This window comes from Myotis yumanensis, unplaced genomic scaffold, assembly GCF_028538775.1.
Source record: "Myotis yumanensis isolate MYYU_CA2020_CCGP unplaced genomic scaffold, mMyoYum1.0.hap1 SCAF_5, whole genome shotgun sequence".
Classification (NCBI taxonomy): Eukaryota; Metazoa; Chordata; class Mammalia; order Chiroptera; family Vespertilionidae; genus Myotis; species Myotis yumanensis.
In genome coordinates this window covers 72686575-72709055 of record NW_027223756.1, presented here as the reverse complement: position 1 = coordinate 72709055, position 22481 = coordinate 72686575, and the positions used below count along the sequence as shown (strand labels likewise).

At 36.8% G+C, this 22481-nt stretch overlaps 1 protein-coding gene and 1 non-coding gene across 2 annotated transcripts in view; both read left to right on the top strand.

Annotated features, from left to right (window-relative positions):
- The window catches only part of MTMR9 (myotubularin related protein 9), a 32173-nt gene extending 16189 nt beyond the window's left edge, over window positions 1-15984 (top strand). The window contains exons 5-10 of the mRNA XM_070415496.1: window positions 702-919; window positions 1747-1908; window positions 4624-4765; window positions 6094-6314; window positions 7553-7704; window positions 10784-15984. Coding sequence (XP_070271597.1) covers window positions 702-919; window positions 1747-1908; window positions 4624-4765; window positions 6094-6314; window positions 7553-7704; window positions 10784-10947 — 1059 coding nt within the window. The 3' untranslated portion in view covers window positions 10948-15984. The remainder of the gene's footprint in view (window positions 1-701; window positions 920-1746; window positions 1909-4623; window positions 4766-6093; window positions 6315-7552; window positions 7705-10783) is intronic.
- A 3779-nt stretch (window positions 15985-19763) lies between these two features.
- On the top strand, window positions 19764-19870 carry LOC139011989 (U6 spliceosomal RNA). Its single transcript, XR_011471778.1, has one exon. It is a non-coding gene; the product is annotated as a U6 spliceosomal RNA (small nuclear RNA).
- The last annotated feature ends 2611 nt before the right edge of the window (window positions 19871-22481 follow it).

Sequence of the window (22481 nt, the reverse complement as noted above, 5' to 3'; positions counted from 1 at the left end):
GGAATACTGAAAAGGATGGAAGAGGGCTACTGGAGGATAAGTAATACCAAGCAGCTTTCAAGATATTGAAGATGATTCCCAAAACAAGAATAATGAGTAAACTTTTTTTATTTTGCCATTGGTGCCTTTTTCTTTATAATTCTTGCCAACCCTAAGTTTAGGTAGTTGAAGCAAAAGTTTACTGGTGCATAGGCCATTATTATTATCTTCATTACAGGGCTAGATCAACTGGATAATTACTCACTGACTAAATGTATTATAATAGCTCATCTTTAAAAGGAACTAAAATATTATGTGAAAGTATTTTGAGATAGTGGGAAGAAAAATCATTTGAAAGTGCAAGGCTTATTTTTGTTTTACAGTTATTAACTTTGTCAATAAATAGAAATGTATCTTTGTTTTAGGATCAGATCCATCCCACTTATTTTTGAAGTACCCTTAATCTAGCTAATTTACTTCTGTTTTCAAAAACTTTAAATGCAGCTACTATCAAGTTTTTTGTGTTTGAGAGAGAAAAGGGGAGAGAGAAAGAGAGAGAAATAACATTGACTTCTTGTCTGCTTATTTATGCATTCATTGGTTGATTCTTGTATGTGCCCTGACTGGGGATGGAACCTGTGACCTTGTTGTAGTAGGATGATGCTCTAACCAACTTAACTACCCAGCTAAAGCTTAAGTTTTAAATTTTATTGTGATTCTAGGTAATTATGCGAAGTGGTCAGCCACTGACTGGCACAAATGGGAGACGGTGCAAAGAAGATGAGAAGCTGATCAATGCTACCCTCAGAGCAGGAAAGCGTGGCTACATCATTGATACTCGATCTCTAAATGTAGCTCAGCAAGCTAGAGCCAAAGGAGGTGGCTTTGAGCAAGAAGCTCATTATCCCCAGTGGAGGCGGATTCATAAGTCCATTGAGAGGTAAAAGATTCTGGAGACAGTGATGGGCTCTTATTTGAAGCTAATTAGAGTGGGTGAACCTTTAGCTGTTCAAAAATCACAAGTTTTCAAATGAATCTAAACATTAACTTAGAGTCCAAAATTGGCTATCCTGTCGTCGTGTTTTGTAAGATGAACAGAAAACTTACCTTGGATGCTCACAGGTGAGTTTTAGTCAGATAGCACTGTTTCTTCAAGTCCGCTCTGAAATTTCATCCCCACAAGGTCTGCTCCTCTACTTAGAGATCAGTGGTCACCAAACTTATCCAGATAGGCTATGGATAACTATATTTTCCTAGTCAAAGACTTTAGACATTTAATTTCCCCCATACCCACCTATTTTCACACCCTGTTTCCTCTACCTCTCTTGTTTATGCTTGCAATTAGTGGTTTATAGTAGGTACTTTGGGTAGGTGGGTGGGAGTCGGAGCTGGCTTTGGGCACCCCTGCTGATAGTACCAGGTAGACCCTTTGGAGTAGGATTGCAGATGTCAGTGGTGCTATCTCTGACCTGTCAAAATGCAGTGTTCTGGCTCTCTCCCCAATCAGATAATTCAGCTCTTCGACTGGTGTTTAATCTATTAGGATGAGGAACAATTACCTTGACAGACATTTTAAGCATCTTTGCAATCATGTTGAAATATTAACTTTTCATTATTTAATCCTTAGGTTATTGTATAGCAAGGTAAACATTTTATAGTATTTTGAGCTACTTTTGCTCTTGGATTGATTGGAGGCTGAGTTTTGGTTTGGTTTCTTCCTTCATTGTTTTTGTTTTGTTTTGTTTTTCTTTTCCTCATATTTGAAAGGTATCACATTCTTCAGGAGAGCTTAGTCAAACTTGTGGAAGCTTGTAATGACCAAACACATAACATGGACCGATGGCTTAGTAAATTGGAGTCTTCCAACTGGCTGACTCACATCAAAGAGATTCTGACAACTGCCTGTCTAGTGGCTCAGTGTATCGACAGGTAAAGTACATTTTAGTGCTCCAGAATGGGACATGCACTGCTAACTAGACTTGCTTTTATCCAGACATATGTTTATATATTAACATATGCCTCGGAGATATTGTGGGTTTGGTTCCAGACCACTGCAATAAATCGAATACTATCTCAATAAAGCAAGTCACACGAATTTTTGGTGTCCCGATGCGTTTAAAAGTTATGTTTAACTATACTGTAGTCTTTTAAGTGTGTAATAGTATTCTTAAAAAAAAAGTGTCTACCTTAATTAGAAAATACTTTATTCTAAAAAAACTAACCATCATCTGAGCCTTCAGTGAGTTGTAATCTTTATGCTGGTAGAGGGTCTTACCTTCAATTTGTAAAAAATGCAATATCTGCAAAGTGCAATAAAGTGAAGCTCAATAAAGTTTGGGCCTATTCTATAGCTTATGTTCAGATCATTTTATAAATTACTATAAGATAGTCAATGGCATTCAGTTATCGATGATGTATGTGCATAGAGTTTGTCACTTAATTGATAATTAATGTTTGTTGAATGAATTGTGAACCATGTACATATATGTCTTTGATGACACAAGTTTTTTTTAAGTACCAAAGACCTAATTTTTTTCTATACAGTCCTTAAATTACTAATCAACCAATTTTCCTTTTCTGAAACTGTGAGAAGTTTTTCTATGTCTTCTCTGAGGGCCAAGCTTGCCTTTTTACAATGAAAGGAAGCATATGATTTTGTTACACAGTAAAATAATCCTTTCTAATCTCAGATATCTTATTACAAACTATTCGATGTGTGCAGTTATATCAGGATCTCAAAGTTGAGAAAACCTGATGGTAGTGATGTGAAGTATATGAAGTGATTTTAGTTTATTCACTCAGTTGAAGGTTGCTAATCCTTGAGACTTGAGGCAGAAGACTTGAACAGAGGCAGAAGCATGGTATAAGTTGTGGCAGAAGCTTAGCATGCCCTTTTTAAGAAGGGGATTCCCACTGAAACAATAGGTAGGTATAAGTATTGCCACCACATAGTTGGATGGCACTTTTCTTTGAGAATCTAATTTGTTTTATTGATGCTTCCAAATTAGGGAATGATATATGTAATTTTTTATGGTTAGTGAGAAATTGATTATAGAATGGATTGCTTAAAATCACGTGGTAAGTTAGTGACAGAACCAAGAATGGGCTTGCAGTCAGGATTCCCAGGCTGTCACTGTTCTTTTATTTTAGACGAAGCTCATTTATCTAATAAAATATGGGAAGTGAATAATACAGAATGATGAGGTGCTACTATTAAGGGTTTTGTTTCTTTTTAGCCTAAGTTTAAAAGATTTCCCCTTACAAGATAAATACAGAGGCTCCTGTTTTCTTATGAAACACGAATTGTAATAGACACTTATCACCATGTTGTCCAAGTTTTCAGCCATAATAATGAGATGATGCAGGTCTAGGTGCAGAACAATATTTGTTATCTCCACCTTCGTTTAGTTTGAGCTGCTGCCTTAAACAAACAAGAACCTCCACACTCCTAGGAAAGTTGAAGATTTTGGTTATTTTGCAATGTTTTGTTTCCCTTTTCTGATATATATTAGCTTGTTACTTGTACCTACATAAAAATCTGCCCTTATATTTAATTACTAAAAATGTAAAAATTGACCTTAAGTTAAATAAATTAAATTCAGAATATACCACAGATAACAAGATATATATTCAGTATATATCAGAAGCCTTAAAATATTTGCTCATATCTTTTTCAGGCTACTCATTAGATTTAATGCTACAAATGAGTTGTTAGCCTAGCCATAAGTGAACATCAGGGAGCTTATTTTCAAATTAACTCAATTCAGCAAAAGGCAAAAAGCTAAGTGCATTATCTGCCGTGTAACAAAAATTGGCAGTAACCTTAATATCCAACCATAGGATTAAATAAATTATAGTTGTTCACTTAATACAATATTTAATAACCATTAATACAATACTTCTAAAGATGGCATAGATGCATGGGAAAATGTTTATAATAAAAGTGGAAATAATAATAAATTACTTTTCCTTGCAGCTATACAAAGTATATATGTACATGGGAAGACAATTAACAGTAATAATCAAACATGAAACTTTTATGAGAAAGTGGTGAATTTCTTTTCTTTTTTTGCCTAAAATTTTCTTCACTGTCATTTCAATATAAAACATGGAAGAAGGAGAGGGGAGAAGTAGTTAATTTAGTTTTTGATGCTTCGTCCCACACTCTTTAGAATATTGAGGTCCCAGAGACATCCTAAGTGTTGTGGTATCATTGCCACTTCCTTTCTAGATTGATTGACAATTTTATTTTTTTAAATGTTTTATTATTGTTTCTTCCTGTTTCATGTTTCTCAAAGTATAGTTCAAGACTTGTTTCCATTATAATTGATGAAGGCGTCCTTACAGTCAGCTAGCTGATAGTGAGAAGGCAGAATCAAGGTCAGAGAGATACAGAAAAATAATTTTAAGTATGTTTCTAGGTTCAATGAGAAAAGCCTTTAATCGACTATTAAAGCAGACGAGGTAAGTGCTTACTGTGTGTGTTAAGGACTGCTTTTGTTTTTGTAAAGATAGAAAACTTTTAGCTAAAAAAAAAAAAAATCTGTAAAATTTGTTATAGCTTGAAGGGGTTCTTGCCGTGTGAAATTTGGGACTCATACCATGTTGGGAGTATCCCATTTGTACCCTGAATTTTCCTATCAGGGAAGGAGCATCCATATTGATTCATGGAACAGAAGGCACTGATTCCACACTTCAGGTGACCTCCCTGGCCCAGATCATCTTGGAACCAAGAAGCAGGACCATCCGTGGTTTTGAGGCCCTGATAGAAAGAGAGTGGCTGCAGGTGAGAAAAGCTGTTTTGTGTGCAGTGGAACAGCTGATAATTGATGTCGTGATCCTGGTGTGTGGGAGCGGATATAATGTATGACATTTTGATGGTTAGGGCCATTTTCTTTGTGTCTTGTTTCCTGAACTAGACCAAAACAAAGTGACTTCTTTGAGGTCAGGGACCTTGCCCAGTTCATCTGTTTATCCTTAGTACAAAGCACTGCTGTCACATAAGGCTGTGGATGAAAACTGAAATAAAGGCCTCATAAACAGGAGGAAATCCTCCAAAGCAGAGGTTAATTCGTGAATGTACATACACTGTGTAACGTAGTAAACAATTGTAACTAAAAATATCTGTTTAAATATATCTTGGAATGGAAGTATCTCTGGAGAAAATAATTTCTGGCTTTTCTAGTTACAATTTGGATTTATTATGCGTTAATACTGTTACATGTACTCTGTCTACCCTGCCTGATAACTGACTATCTCTGTTTAACCCAGACCATCTTAAATATTTGGTAGAAATCTATTGGACTACATTCCTTATGTTACAGAGCAAATAAACAAATGAGTATGATATACTTATATATTGGCATTTTAATGAGCATAAAATCCCATTAGCTACTGGAAAATGGTCATGGCATTATCTTAGTCACACTTAAGGACCCAAAGATAAGAAATTCCTAGAAGGGTGTGATTTGGGATAAGGGTGGTACTCAGGTTCTGTGTGGGCCAGAGCCAGTGATTCTTGAATTTCCTTTGGTCAGTAGATACCAGACTCTTCTAGTTCTTTGGGGGAAAAGAGGGACATTAAGGAGGGCTTTATCTCTAATATAAAGATATTCATAAAGATCTCTTCATGACAATAACTAACTTTTTTTCCATATGTAACTAACAACAATATCAGGAGTGACTTATAGAGTGTGTCTACAGAGCCCCATATTTATCTCCATTTAGTGGTGTGGCTTATGTAGTTGACAATAGTCTGCAATGCTTTGGATAGATAGAAGGTGTTAACTGCCCTTTGTTTTGTACCTGAAAAGCTTATGTTCTTTGACTATGTTCCAAATTACACAGACAAAAAATTTATAAGTTTATCATTACTGAAGTTCATTATTCCATTTGGCATTCCAAGGACAGTTTGGGTTCTTATGGTTAAGTAGTTGGAAATTGTTTTAAACCAAGAAATCATTAATCTAAATAGCAGTCACCAAAACTATATGATGTTCCATTTAATAGGAGTTGCATTGCACCTGTGTGAAATAATTTTAATAGAATGTGGACTTTCACTAGGGTCTGACTGTCTTTTCCCTCTTTCCTTATCATTTCCCTCTTTTCTTATAGGCTGGTCACCCGTTCCAACAGCGCTGTGCACAGTCGGCCTATTGTAATAGTAAGCAGAAATGGGAGTCGCCTGTATTTCTTCTCTTCTTGGATTGCGTGTGGCAGATACTTCGTCAGTTCCCTTGTTCTTTTGAATTTAATGAGAATTTCCTCATCATGCTCTTTGAGCACGCTTATGCCTCACAATTTGGAACGTTTCTGGGCAACAATGAAAGTGAAAGGTGGGTACACTGCTCACATGGGGGCCATTTCATTTTATGTTGTTTTGGCCACTCCCTAAAAGAGTTGTTTCTGCATTAATGTTATTTATAAGATGGTAGAGATTACAGTTAGTATAAATTATGCGAAGTGTATGTATTCTTATTATGAGCCTATTCTACGACTTTGTTTCGTTAGATTAAAATTAGTCCATATACTGATTAAAAAGCTTTGAATAAATTGGGTAACTATTTTAAATTATAATTTCTTCACATAGAATTATAGTATTTTACATCTGCAAGAAGCCTTAACATATAACTGCACTCTCCATCCGGTTTTATAGATTTAGGAAGGTAATGTGCACATTAGTTAAATGACTTGTCCAGGGACACATAGCCAGCTGGTCAGTAAAAGTCGGGCTAGAGTACAGGTCTTCCTATTCCTGCTCTAGCCTTTCTCTGTTAAACCAGTGGGTATAACTTTAATTCGGCATTTAAATAATGTGTTTGACTATGGATTCTTTTTGGTGTTGTACCTATTAATATCTCTCAGACATACATTCAAATAGGGTTCACAAATAGATATTATCTCACATTCTGATTCCCCTTTAATTGAGGAGGATTCTGAAGCTGTGTAGGGTGGGCTTAGCCTGAAAAAGTTCAGTGATTGGCTAGTCATGGGTTTGGGGCCAGGGGCTGGAGGGAGCAGTGGTGCAATGGTTCCTTATCCTCATCATGCCTGGTTCCTGGGGACATAGTATGGGACTTGCTGTCCTAGCAATTAAATGCTAGTATTACATGGGGTTTGTGACTATGTGGATTATTACTAGCATAATTTCTAAAATGTGCCCATTTATTTTTCATCCCTAGCAATTTATTCCACGATAAAGAGCATTACAGAATTTCAGGATTATTGTGAAGACTGTTCATTGTAAATGAATAGAGATTAAATCTATATTTATATCAAGATACATATTTAATTTAATCTATTTAGATGTTTTGAGTTAAAATACAATTTCAGATACAATGTTGTGTATGACATGACCAGATTCTCATTTTTTCCTTCTTCTGGTTTTGTTGTTATTGAGAATTACAGTGGTGAATTTTCTGACAGATATTTTTATTTTACAACATTTTATTCCGCTACTAAAAATCTTGCATTCCACCTTCTAATATACAGAAAAGAAATTGTCCTATTAGGAGAAGCATTTGATGATTGTTATAAATTAACCGCTCTAATGGCAATTTTTTTTCTTGATCAGATGTAAGTTGAAGCTACAGCAGAAAACGATGTCTCTGTGGTCTTGGGTCAATCGGCCCAGTGAACTGAGTAAATTCACCAATCCTCTCTTTGAAGCCAACAACCTTGTCATCTGGCCTTCGGTTGCTCCACAGAGTCTTCAGCTCTGGGAGGGTAAGCCATGCATCCTTTGCAAACTTTCTATCATTAGTCAAGGATGAGCTTTTAGCTGCCTGTGAGGACATGTGGTTGTTGATATTTGAAGATGGTAAGGTGGACCTCACTCTCAGTCCTGTGTGTATTTTTTTCTCAATATTTTTTGAAGAGCCTTCATACTGTTTTCCATAACTGTTGCACCTTTTTAAAATCCCTCCAACAGTGCACAGGGGTTTCAATTTTTTCACATCCTTGCCAAGATTTGATACTTTCCTTTTGGGTTCCACACCCCACACCCTCACGCCCCAGTAGAATCCATCCTAATGGAAATGAGGGAAAGTAACTTTTTGTATAAGAAAAGTTGGTAGACAGTTAGGACAGGAATAAATTGTAAGCTCCTAGGAGATGGTTTCGGTTTCCTTTATTAAGCAGTCATTAGGGTAGGCTCTTCTGTTAAATGCTACTGAAGAGTGAATGAGCTAGCCATTCTAGTTAGGGTTTACACTGTACACATACCAGTGCCATCCATCAATGCATTGCTCATGTCGAACAATAATCCGTGCTTAATTTTCAAATCTATTCTAAAGGAGGCGTTTCACCTACATTAATTTTTCAGACTCCTAAAGCTTATCTTCTTAAATACCAAAGCCTGTTTGTTTTTTTTTAATAGCCAAAATTTATCTAAAATATATTAGCCATTCGCCCTGACTGGTTTGGCTCAGTGGATAGAGCATCGGCCTGCGGACTGAAAGGTCCCAGGTTCGATTCCGATCAAGGGCATGTACCTGGGTTGCGGGCACGTCCCCAGTTCGGGGTGTGCAGGAGGCAGCTGATCGATGTTTCTCTCTCATCGATGTTTCTAAATCTATTCCTCTCCCTTCCTCCCCGTAAAAAATCAATAAAATATATTTAAAAATATATATATTAGCCATTCATTAAAGAAAGACTGAAATATACCATTTAATTTATTTTTAATCATTTTTTGAAGGTTATCTTTATTCATCTTTGTAGTAAAACAGCATCAGGCATATACACAAGGATGGCAGCTGTTTGGTAAATTGAACTGAATTTTCATGAATGTTAGTTGTTCTACCGTGTTCTGATATGCTCTCAAGGACAATTCATGTGTGGAGAGCGGTTTGCCCTCTATATGTGTCAAAGATTGCTTGGCTCTCTCAGCTTGAGATCAAATCTGTTTCTGTTACTTCTCTGGACATCCGCTCTCACATCTTGGTTGTTCTTTAGCACATCTTCAAGAGCTGCCTTCTTCCTCCTTACTTTGTGCTTCTAATCTTATCTGTGGGGGTGTCTCCTCGTCAGAATTATGGGGAAATGGCCTCTGTCTCGGGGTTCTCTAAGCCTGAGTGTTAGTGCTTTGGGAACTTGAGGCTGCTCAGAACTTCTCTTTGCTTACTCTCCTGATTGTTGTAGGTGGTCACCGGTGCAGGAGAAGTGATCTCTCCAATGGGAGATTTCAGCTGTACTTCTTGTTTAAGACGTCTGGGACAGTTTACCTAAAGCCACTGTCATGCTTAATAACTGAAATGAGAGACTAGCTTACTTGGGAGAAAAACCAGATTTGGGAGTTGGATGACCTAAACTAGTTTTTCTGTGTTACATAAAATCTTCTCGTAGTAGGTATATGGAGTGTATAATGAGACTGCTCTTATTATCTCTCTCTGCTGTTTACATTTACATCATAGTTAACCATTAATATTAAGTAATTCTTGTATTGAAGAACAGGATTTTAAAAATAGGCTCATATATGTGGAAAAATCAACGCAGGTCAGTCAATCTTTAAGCTATGTTTCTCTACCTTTCTGATAGAGAGTAGCGTTTGGACATATATAGAAAGACTCTTGCCTGGCCAGTATGGCTCAGTGGTTGAGCATCAACCCATGAACCAGGAGATCACATATCAATTTCTGATCAGGGCAAATGCCCGGGTTGTGGGCTCAGTCCCCAGTAGGGGACATGCAGGAGGCAGTTAATCAATGATTCTCTCTCATCATTGATGCTTGTATCCCTCTCTCCCTCTCCCTTCCTGAAAATAATAAAAAACTTTTCTTTTTTTAAAAGAAAGACTCTTTAGGGTCCGTGGCAGTTTGGAGTTTCGTTTATGGAGTATATTTTAACGAACCATAAAACATTTGTAAACCTGTCAGCCACTGCCGTGTTGCCAACTTGGAAAGTTTTTGTTCGTCCTTACTTTGATATCTTTAAGCCATTAATTTGAGATGATATAGTTAACATAGGTCTATGTAGAGGAGAGAAATGTCTCCTTTAGTCAACAATAAAATGATAATTTTTATTTGGGGAAAGAATCAATTGCCTGCATAATTGAAAGACTGCCTGTTTAGTGAGAGAGAGAGAGAGAGAGAGAGAGATGAAATTTAGGATTTAAATAACAAATTTGTGTGGTTCTGCTTTTCTGTAACTTACATTTCCAGCAAAAGTGATTTCACACATATAGAAGGTCTCACAGGTCTGAATAAAGTTCTGTAATTGTGGGGGGAAAGATTTCCATTATGAAAATGGAAAGTTTAGCCGAAACCGGTTTGGCTCAGTGGATAGAGCGTCGGCCTTCGGACTGAAAGGTCCCAGGTTCGATTTCAGTCAAGGGCATGTACCTGGGTTGCGGGCACCTCCCCAGTAGGAGATGTGCAGGAGGTAGCTGATCGATGTTTCTCTCTCATCGATGTTTCTAACTCTCTATCTCTCTCCCTTCCTCTCTGTAAAAAAATCAATAAAATATATTTTTTTTAAAAAATGGAAAGTTTATGCCATTTTAAATTATCAGCTTGTTTTCCTGAATATATTAGAGAACAGTACTTTGATCTATTTCATAATTTTGTGTGTGGGGCGGGGTTAAGAATTGAGCATGTACATAGAAATAGTGATTTCTTGAATACTCTATTCAATTATGTTATTTTAGTAGCTTGAGTTCCTGTGTATTTTAGAGTATAATAAAACATAGATGTGAACTGTGAAAAAAAGAAAAAAATTAATACATGGAATTATATATTATCCACACCTTTAGTGTTAATCCATTGTATGTATCTTTCTCCCTTCTGTTTTCCTTTCCTGGACTCAATAGGTATTTTCCTGCGTTGGAACAGATCCTCCAAGTATTTGGATGAAGCATATGAAGAAATGGTTAACATCATTGAATATAATAAGGAATTACAAGCAAAAGTAAATCTCCTTAGGAGGCAGTTGGCAGAACTGGAGACTAAGGATGGGATGCAGGAGAGTCCCTGAAAGGTGTCCCCACACCTGTGTAGAACCTTCCCACACCCGTATCCCACTTCTCCTTTTGATCTTTAGCTCACTTTTACATAGTAGTCTTGAACTTAAGGCTTTAGATATGAGAACCCTCTAATCTAATGGATTTCTCAATACTTTATGAATGCAATTTACTATAATTACACATGTTTCATGTGGCCTCTTAGGCCTTTTTACTTTGGGAGCAGGAAGGAGGTGCTAGTTATTTTATTTTATTTTATTTTATGCGAACCAGGTGACCTATGTAATACCATTAGTGTTATGCACCATTTCATCATAAGCTTTCTGTGTCTACTTTCCAAACAGTGCTTCAGACCAGTCAAGGTTATGGCTAATCTCTTTAGGGGATATGTTAATTTTTAAAAAAAGATTAGACGCTTAAACATTTTGAAAATATAAATATTTTTCAAAATTGAAATGGTAGATAAACCAAGAATGTTATGTTTAACATGCCATTTCCAATACCTTTGCCATTCTCTTTAAAATAGTTTTGGAATAACAAAGATGAACTCAGTCTCACTCTGGTTTGTCAGGAGAGGAAATTCTGAATATTTATTCAAGGTAAATTATTTTTACAAGGGCAACAGGTATAGTCCTCTGCTATTTACCTTAAGAAGTAAATTTAACAGTAGACAGTAAAAGTATGTGCAATATAGAAATAAAGTAGGAATTTGTTACTGATATGGTATTGTTACTGTTGAATTGGTTTTTCAGGTTTTTATCATACATATTAAATATGTATCAGATGCTGGATGTAACATTGAACCATCATTTATAATAGATGTTAATTTGTTATAATTAAGCTACAAATATGGTTTCCTTAAACCAGAGATACACTGCCCTTGTCTGACATTCTTATTGTACTGGTTTATGTATATATGTGTATGTTTTATTTGTTTTGTTTTATTTTTAAGTATTCTAAGTGTTTACGAATACTAAAATTACAACTTTCATGGTGGTGTGAGCCTTTGAAAATGTATCTGGGCTCTGCTGATTTGTCCATTATATGTTAGGCAAATGTAATTTAAGTGGAGGTGAAAGATTATGAACATGATGCAGCTATGTTTTAAACTTCAGATTGAAATGTTTCAATGTTAGAGGAAAAGTGATGACAATACTTATGCTGTGCTAGTTCATGCCTGAAACTCAAAGTTTGCAATTCAGTGCTTTCCATGTACGTTTCTGTTTTGTGGAATTGCCCATTTTAACAAATACTGTCAATTTCCGTTATTCTTTAAAAAGATAGTTGAAAAATAATCATTAATACCATTTCTACCCCATCTACATATAACCATTTCAGTGTAAAACATACCAAGTCTGAACCCTGCTTTAGAGCTATGTATTGAGCTAAAAATACAATTTTTATAAATTGACTCTATCAGAATCTCTGGCCACATTCAGAAGCTTTAGAAAGTGACAAATTCTTTGTATCCCCAGTTGCCCAAGTTTTATCTTTTTTCTGTCTCCTCAGACTTGCAGCAAAAGGCTGGACAACAATTCACAGTCAGAACTCTCTTTTGGTAAATGTGCCTACCTTCTCCTATCAACTCCGTTTTGTTCTCGACTTATTTTCTTGGCTATAGTTGTGAATCTCGGGCATTAAAGCCCTCACCAAAAGGCTAAGGCAAGGAACAAAGGAGGTGTACTATCCTGTTATATATACCTCTGTATTGTGTGAAATGTCTATCTTTTTTAAAAGAGGAAACACCCTAGCTTTTTTATGGCCCCTCAAAATTGCTTGCTGCTTTATTCAGGCAGCTGACTTTTTTGTTTTCTCCTAATTTTGTCCCAAGATTACATATGAAGAAGGTGCCCCTTCTCTGTTAATGGACCCATAGGAAAACCTAGACATTTCTCTTTTTTTAGTAATTTTTTAAAAAGTGGCCCCCCACTAGTGTTATTGATTGGCCATAGGGCTTCTATGGGTTTTAACTTTTAGATGGAGTTTTCATTAGGTTTGGTCATGGAGAAATTGTATGCCATTAATTTACACCCACCTTCCTGATGCACATTTTATGTGTGAGCCAGAGTACAATAGCATAGTGTTTTAATTTCGTTTTATTTCTTTTATTGAGACAGCAGTCTTAAGCTGTTTGGACAAGTTTGCATTTTAGTATTAATTTATAATTAGAGACTAGAGACCCGGTGCATGGATTAATGCACAGGTGGGGTCCCTTGGCTGGCCTGCGGGGATTGGGCCAAAACTGGCTCTCCAATATCCCCGAAGGGGTCCCGGATTGCAAGAGGGCAGTTCTTGAGTGATGCGCCCCAGAATCGGTCTCCCTCCTCTCTGGTTCCAGGTGTGTCACCCAAGAACTGCAGCTGCCAAGTCACCGCAGCTCAGCAGCTCCTGTGTTGAGCGTCTGCCCCCTAGTGGTCATTGCGGTCATAGCTACTGGTCGGACAGTCGAACGTTAAGACAGTCGCTTAGGCTTTTGTATATATAGACTGCCCAAATCACAGTTCTGATTATAGCTTATAAAAACAAACTTTGGTGTAAAGGAGTGCACTTTCAAAGGAGTCATCTAATTATGTGAAGATTAAGGTTTTCCCAAACTCAAGAATTCTGTCAAAAACAAGTGCATTAAAAATATAGCAAAGAGGGTTGTTAGTAATACTATTAAGTCACCCATCCGTTGGATAAGAAGAATACCATACAATAGATATGCTTTTGAGAAGATACTTGTAAAACATTATGTTTGGACAATTGTCTTTGACAAATGTGGCTTTAAAATCTTTAATGAAGAGAATGATGGCAGAAATAGTGAGCAAGCAAATTGGCCCATACGAGTCAATAAAAATCCAGTGAGATAAATGAGTTCTTATATATTAGGCATCTTCCGTATTCATTTGTAGTGAAGGCTGCTGGTTTACATTTTTGGGATGCAAAAAGTACTCCCCACAAAGATCTTAAAAATATAAAGGATTGCTATCATTCCTGTTAGCATACAAAGATCTTTATATTTAAATTATTTTTTTAAATCAGAAAAACATGGTTGATAATATAAAAATGCTGAAACTTTCACTGATTAGACTTTTTGGCAATTAATTGGTCAAAATTTTTCATTTTGATTTTATTTAATGGGAAGAAAACAAGCAGAAATTAAATCTAACAGGTTTAAACAACTTATAAATGTGTTTAATTTCTAAGAAAAATTAAGCCATTGAAACAAGATTTTAAAGTGATTTTTAGGGAAGTTTTAGAAGACAGTAAACAGTCATTCAGATTCTGTTGGGGAATTTAAAAAACTTTTCTTTGACTCTGAACGCTGATTTAAGAGGTGATGTGTCATTGCTTTTCATTGTAAAGGATGAAATTTAGTGAGATTATAGCCTTTGATTCAGTTAGTATTTATATGAAATAAAAAATCAATATCATGGAAAAGATTTAACCAGTGATTGTCTCCTGAAGTGAAAACTAGGGACATTTTGCTGCATTTTAAAAATCTGCTTAAAGATATGTCTTTTAGTTAATCTGGTTTCAGGATTAGCTATTTTAATTGTCAGTATTAACTGGGTTATCAGGTTCACTTATTGTAAGATCTTAACCTGAGACAAAAGTTTTGGTATTTATCCATATCCAGATTTAATGGGTGAAAAGTGTATGAGGGTATTATGAGCACTCTTTATCAGAAAGTTATTTCTTGGACCAAAACTGAGCAATTTTTTAATAGTTGATCCTCTGTTCTGGCAGCTATGAAATTTACCAGAAAATGAAGTCATTCAGTACATCTGATCCGGGTTTATGTTATACCTCAAGGCAATATAGATGAGTTATTTATTATTCCTTAGTATGTCAGGTCTTCCCTCCCTTCCCAGAGCTGATATCCTAAGTTATTACCAAATAGTGTTTTTATGTTAATTCACCATCCTAACTGAAAAAAATTAAGACTGATTTCACCATTATTATTTATTCTCAGATGATATGAAATGCTGATTTTCTGACCATATCAGTTTTCTAAATTTTGTTTTAATGAATAAAACTGCTTTTACCTTCACTCAGTCTTTATAATGTAGTGCCCATAGCATCAGCTTCCTTTAAACCAACAGCCCAAAAAAGACCCTCTGAAACTCTATGATTAGGTTGTAGAAAATCTGGACTTCTTATCTATATTCCCTCCACGAAACCCAAGGTCCTATTTTTGAATGGCACTGTGGAACTCTAGCTTGTGCTTAATTTAGTTAAAGATAGTGGGGCTCACTGTAGACACTACTTTGTCCTGAAAAATAATTCCTGATGAGAACTTACTGACTTTTAGAGTCATCCTGGTTGATCATCTGTGAGTATATCGATTAACTACATTTGTGGTTTGTAATAAAAACAAGTTGTACAACACTGCCTGTGTCTGTCTGTCTGCCCAAAACATTTATTTCACTTTTAAAATGCACATATATCTTTGGAGAGGTGGATTATTCTTCACAAACACTCCAAGTTCTGTTGTTTAGGATCCTTATAGCTCTATCACCATCTACACTAAAAATGTTGTACTTGCACAACTTAGTTATTAAAAAAGAATATGTATTTCTTCAATAGCGGGTATTTGAATGTACTCTTGATATATTTGAATGTGACTCTTGGAATTAACTGCACTATTATTCATGTCTCATACAATAAAATTGCACTGTATGGTAAATGTGTCTATAACATATGCTTTGCTCAACCTCAGAGTGCTGTAATGTACAGGTTTCTGTATTATGAACCTGTTTATATAGTCTTTGGGAAAAATACTGAACCTTCATAAGTCTGTGTAACACTTTAATATTTAGAATGTTCCCTAAGTGATAAATTCATTAAGTCCTACAACTGGAATCATTCATTTTGAGTTGGCTGCTTTGTCAAGCTTGGTTTACTGAACCCAGAAACAGTGTTGTCAAACGTGGTACTGTTATCTTAGTGTGTAAGATCTGTGTGTGGTGTTCTGCCTCAGAGGAGTGTTGCACAGATGCTACTGTTTAAATTTCTATAGACAATGGGAATAAAATTTGAATATATTCAAAAACTGGTAAATTAAATCTGTAGGCTGACTTTAATTTTTTTCAAATATTTGTGAAGGTTGTGGCAGTTTTCAATTAAAATTGCTATTTAAAAAATTCAGATCCATCAAAAAAGTTGCAAAGTAGTACAGTGGTCTCCCATATTCTGTTCACCTAAATTGAATAACTTACATTTTTTCACCTTTGAGTTAACGTGTGTATGTGTATACGTGTGTGTATGTTATTTTGCTGAAACATTTGAGGGCAAGCTGCAGACTTGATGATCTTTCCACCTAAGAACTTCACAGGTATTAGGAGTATGTATTTACATACTGTTTACTCGGTATGTATTTTTATGAATAAATAATTGAGAGTAAAGGAAAGCTACTCAAAGTAGGTTGTCAACTATGAAATGTAGAATGATAAAATTAGAAAGTCACTATTTGGCAATCATCACAGTAATAATTGACCTAGGCAGTCACCATCAGTGGATGTTAAAACTAGTAGGATAAAGCTTGTGAGGAAAAGAATCTAGTCTCAAAGTATTTTTCCATAAAATACTTATTAATTACAAAGGGGAAAGAATAACTTTATGTGAAGGAACCTTGTAGATACCACCTTGTCCAAGCACAATTAGCACCACTAGTAATGGGACAAATCAATATCATGTGCCTTCTGATATTCACAGAGAACACAGCATCGCATTTTTGCAAAGACAAAAAAATAAAAAGCCCAATCTGAATCTAATTATGAAGACAGATCAGGCAAACTTAAATTGAGGGACATTCTATAAAATACCTTGTCTGTATTCTTTAAAGAACTTATGAAACTTATAGAAGGAAAACCTTTTTATAAATTTGAAATTATTTCAAACATTTTTAAAAGCACAAAGTGAACAGAAAACAGGTGGCATCAGACAAAACTATAAAATTAAAAGGAGAAAATATTTCAGCTGATAAAAATTATCCCCCAATAAATGAAACATAAAAAAATAAAAATAAAAAAAACCCCACCGCCCTAGCTGGTTTGGCTCAATGGAGAGAGCATCCTGCAGACTGAAGGGTCTCAGGTTCAATTACAGTCAAGGGCACATGCCCAGGTTGCGGGCTCGATCCCCAGTAGGGGTCATGCAAGGGACAGCTGATCAATGATTCTCTCTCATCATTGATTCTATATCTTCTCCCTCTCTCTGAAATCAATAAAAATATTAAAGAAAAAAAAAACCTATCACATTCCAAAAGGAATATTTGCCTTTCAACAAAACTTCCAGTCCTAGCTGGCCTGCGGACCAAAGGGTCTCGGGTTCGATTCCAATCAAGGGCATGTACCTCAGTTGCAGGCTCCTCCCCGGCCCAGGACCTGGTCAGGGCATGTGCAGGAGGCAAGCAATCAATGTCTTTCATCGTATCAATATCTGTCTCTGTCTTTCCCTCTCTCTTCCACTCTCTCTAAAAAAAAATAAATGGAAAAATATCCTCAGGTGAGGATTAAAAAAAAACAAAAACACAACTTCCAGACATGATATGAAAAAACACCTCAAATGAGAAATTACAAAACTCAGAACAGAAACAGGATCAAAACAAAACAGGAAGATACTTGGGAAATGAACTCAGAAAAGAATTTGAAGAGTACAGACAAAGCAAAGTCATCTTTTTTTTTTTAATTTCTTTATTGGTTAAGGTATTACAAATGTGTCCTCATCCCCCCATTAACCTCCACAAAGTCATCTTTTTTTTTTTTTTTTTTAATATATATTTTATTGATTTTTTACAGAGAGGAAGGGAGAGAGATAGAGAGTTAGAAACATCGATGAGAGAGAAACATCGATCAGCTGCCTCCTGCACATCTCCCACTGGGGATGTGCCCGCAACCCAGGTACATGCCCTTGACCGGAATCGAACCTGGGACCTTTCAGTCCGCAGGCCGACGCTCTATCCACTGAGCCAAACCGGTTTTGGCCACAAAGTCATCTTAATGATGAATTCTAAGGTACTCAAGGAAAGCTAGATTCAAATGAAAAATTATTAAACAAAAGTATGAAAGGCCAAGAGTGAAAATAATAAGCACAAAGGTCAGAGAGAAAGTGGTCAACATAGAGGACACACACATAGGAGCCAATCTTCTCTATATATAAAAGACTAATATGGGCCCGTGAAGAGAATGACCAGAGCTGGGAGAGTTCCAAGTGCAGCACAAACTCTGGCCCGGCCTCTCTGCCTTCAGCCCTGCAGGGGCCCAGCTGGGTCCGAACTGGCCTTGGGAAGAGCCCGATACTGCAGAAAGTGCGAAAGTGCAGGTTTTCTTCCTGGCCTGCCTGGCCACGAGACCTGCCTCCTCCCGGACCACCCAGGGGCAGGAAGTGTCGCTCCAGCAGGGACTTACTCCTGGGACTGGTCGGGACTCAAGGCCAGCCCTGTCTGGGGCTGCCCTGGCTCTGACCTCTGGCTCTGAGAACAATTCCTAGTCCCCAGCCGGACCCGGTGAGGAGCTGGGCTGGCCTGTTTCTTCCTGAGGAGAGGCGAGGGCACCACATCCAGCGCCCCACGCCGCAGGCACGGGCTTCACACTTCCCAGGTGCCAGCGGAATCGGCGCGCTGAGGGGCCAGCCCAGCCCCATGGGGAAGACTTGTCTACAAAACAGCCGGGTGCAGAAATGACAGCTTCCTGGTGGCGATCAGCAGCGCTGCATAGCAACACAACGTGTTCCTAATGGCTGGATTGTTTGTGTAATAAAGAAATCACAACCATAAAAAAAAAAGGCCTAATATACAAATTGTCCCTTGGGAGTTTGCCCAGGAGATTGGGAGTTCAATTGCTCACTATGATGTGCACTGACCACCAGGGAATGGTGTGGAGGAAAGGAAGGCCCAAATTGGCCCTGATCACCGGCCAAGCCTAGGGACCATACCCGTGCATGAATTTCATGCACCTGGCCTCTAGTGTATGAATAATTGGAATCCCTGAAGAAGAAAAGTGAAATATGAACAGTTAAACATATAATCCAAGAAAAGTTTCCAGAAATAAAAGGTCTGAGTGGAATTGGATACAGATTAGTCAATTGCAAGACATATCTTGGACTTTAAATATGAAGAAAAAAAATTCCAAAGCATCCTCTAGGCAAAAAGAGTCACTTAAAGTGAGGTTGGGCGTGGCCATAGTGGCTCAATTGTTGAGCGTCATCCAGTGCACCGAAAGGTTGCCAGTTGGATTCCTGATCAGGACACATACCTGGGCTGCAGGCCGGATCCCTGTTTGGTATGCATGGGGGAAAGCCATCGTCTCTCTCTCTCTCTCTCTCTCTCTCTCTCTCTCCAGCCCCTCTCTTCCTCTCTCTAGGCCTCTCTCCATTCCTCTCTCTAAGCATGTCCTCGGGTAAGGATAAAAAAAAAAGTGAGGTTGCTATTAAGATTCTCAACAACAACATATAAAGAAAGACAATAAAGAGAACAGTATTTTTGAGAAATACAAAGAAAAACTGTTAGCCAAGGATTTTATATTCAGCCAATCTGTACTTTAAGAATCAAAGCTGTTGCCCTAACCAGTTTGGCTCAGTGGATAGAGTGTCAGCCTGTGGACTCAAGTGTCCCAAGTTCAATTCCGGTCAAGGGCATGTACCTTGGTTGCGGGCACATCTCCAGTAGGGAGTGTGCAGGAGGCAGCTGATCGGTGTTTCTCTCTCATTGATGTTTCTAACTCTATCCCTCTCCCTCCCTCTCTGTAAAAAATCAATAAAATATATAAAAATAAAGAATCAAAGCTGTTGTGAAAGTTTTTAAGCATACAAGAACTGGGTAATGGTACAGTCAAGAGTGCTTTCTGTGCTCGCTTCGGCAGCACATATACTAAAATTGGAAAGATACAGAGAAGATTAGCATGGCCCCTGCACAAGGATGACATGCAAATTTGTGAAGCATTCCATATTAAAAAAAAAAAAAAAAGAGTGCTTCCTGAGACATCTGTGAAAGGATGAGTTTCATCCAATTTGGAGATGACTGGAAAAACTATAGCTTAGGGCCTAAAATATATTGTAACTACAGATCCAAAACTAAGACAAAGTTGAGACAATGCATTTTTTAATAAGAGAAAAGAGGGAGAAAATAGAATAAGTTTATTGACTGTCATTTAATAAAAGTCAGATATCATTTAAGTAAAACAAATCAAATTATAGAACATTGAGTTAGGACAAAGGTGCCTATAGCAACCTTCAAATACAGTATTATAAAGTTATCTCCAGAAAAAATTCAAATCATTTTATATCCAGGACAATAAAAACTCCAAAGGAATAGCATAAAGAAGTATAGTAGCCCTAGCCGGTTTGGATCAGTGGATAGAGCATTGGCCTGTGGACTGAAGGGTCCTGGGTTCGATTCCGGTCAGGGGCACATGCCTGGGTTGCTGGCTCAATCCCCAGTAGGGGGAGTACAGGAGGCAGCGGATCAATGATTCCCTCATCATTGATGCTCCTATCTCCCTCTCTTTCCTCTCTGAAATAAATAATATTTTTTTAAAAAGTATAGTAAATATAATATAAAACATGGTAAATATAACAAAACAATGTGATAATTAAAACCAAACATCAGACGTATAAAAATGTTAATGGGCTTGATTCATTTATTTAAAGAAAAGATCTTCAAATTGTCTTATACCAAAGCAAAACCAAACTCTCTGCTGTATATAAAAATGAAAACAAAGTGACTCAGAAAAGTTAATAAACAAGAATGATGTGCCAGTACCAGTCAGGGTTCAATATATTACAAAGCTACAGTAATCAAAACAATGTGGTACTCACTCGCATAAACACAGACATAAAACCAATGGAACAGATTAGAGAGCCCAGAAATAAACCCCCACGTACCAGTATATGGTGACAGCCTGGGGCATGGGGTGAAGGGGTAGAAGAGAAAAAAAGGGGACATAAGTAATATTTTCAACAATAAAGATTTAATTAAATAATAAATTTTTTAAAAACCCACAAAACTATCTCTGGTTGCACCTGTCCTTATATGTGAATATATGTCTACTTGCAGAGGATATTATTAGAATTGGTTTGTAAAGAGTTCTGTTTAATTGGCTTAAAGGAGTTAAGTGATTATATTAAAAATTCTCAAATAATAGAAACTAACCCAAATGCTTTTCAGGATGACATCAGCTAAGAAAATACTTTATATTAAAGCTGGTTTAAGTTTTGGTTGGTTAAATAGATGTGGATTTAGAATTATAAACATTAAGTATAACACTTTTATCCTACCTGGGTTTTTTAGCCAAAGAAGCTCATGTTATCTCTGTTGCAAAATTTGTGAACAAGAAAAATAATTTGATGTGATAAAATGTTCATAAATAACCTAAATATAATTATTGAAAACAATTAAATAGATGTAAATAGAATAAGAGTGGGGTTTTTTTTTTTAGGTAAAACTTAATAGCAGTAATTATGTGACGTGTGTACTTAAATATAGCTCCCAAAAATATAATATAATTTTTAAAAAAACACACAAAAAAATAGTTTCCCAAACATTTCTGGTCACTAAAAACCGTAAGAGTTTTGTCAAGTTATGTAGTGAGTCAAGTTAAATTTATTGAATATATAATATACAAATAAGATAAAATATGGTTAATGTAAGAAACATTCAAACCTGTAAAGAATTGTTGTGAGTTTATTTGGGCCAAACTGTCAACAATTGCCAAGTAGCAGAATCTTGACAGATTGAGATAATGCTCTGGAGGATGGGAATTTTTCATCTTGTTTTATACATACAATCAAAAGAGGAGACATAAATGGGTTACATGAAATCCATTGGTGATAGATTAGGGAGGCGGGAGGAAGCAAAGGGGGGAGGGAAGCTCTGGGATTGGATAAAAAGTAAAATGTTAGTCACAAGCTTCTTTTACAAGGGTGGGTATAGGATAGTTAGCAGTCAACAATGAACAGGATAACAATTCCAATGCGGGAATTTGCAGTCTCTGCCCTGGTACATAGGTTGTGCCCTGAGGAATCTGAAAAAAGGGAAGTTATCCTGACATTTCAAAGGTCTGTTATCATAGATGCAAAACGACAATAGACTCGGGTAAGGTCAAAGTTGATCTTTGTCAGGGAAGATACCAGCCTAGGACATGACTACCCACCACAGACTGCTTTTTAATTTAAAAATTTTTAATTTCAGACTATCCTTTGGTTACTTTAGGTCTCTGAATGTGCAAGGCTGCCACGCAGGCCTTCCCTGAGCTAGTCAAGTTAGCATGTGGCCCCTTCTCATCCACAATACTGAGACATTAATTGTTAAATAAAACTAAGTCTATCTAATGTTGACTTCTTATTGCAGAGAAACTGAAAAATAAATTTGGATCTAGTAATGAATATGGTTTTTTAAAAATATATTTTGATTGATTTCAGAGAAGGAGAGAGAGAAACAGCAGTGATGACAGAGAATCATTATTTGGTTGCTTCCTGCATGACTGACCCCCACTGGGATTGAGCCCCAAATCTGGGCATGTTCCCTGACTTGGAATCCAACCCGTGACCTCCTGGTTCATAAGTC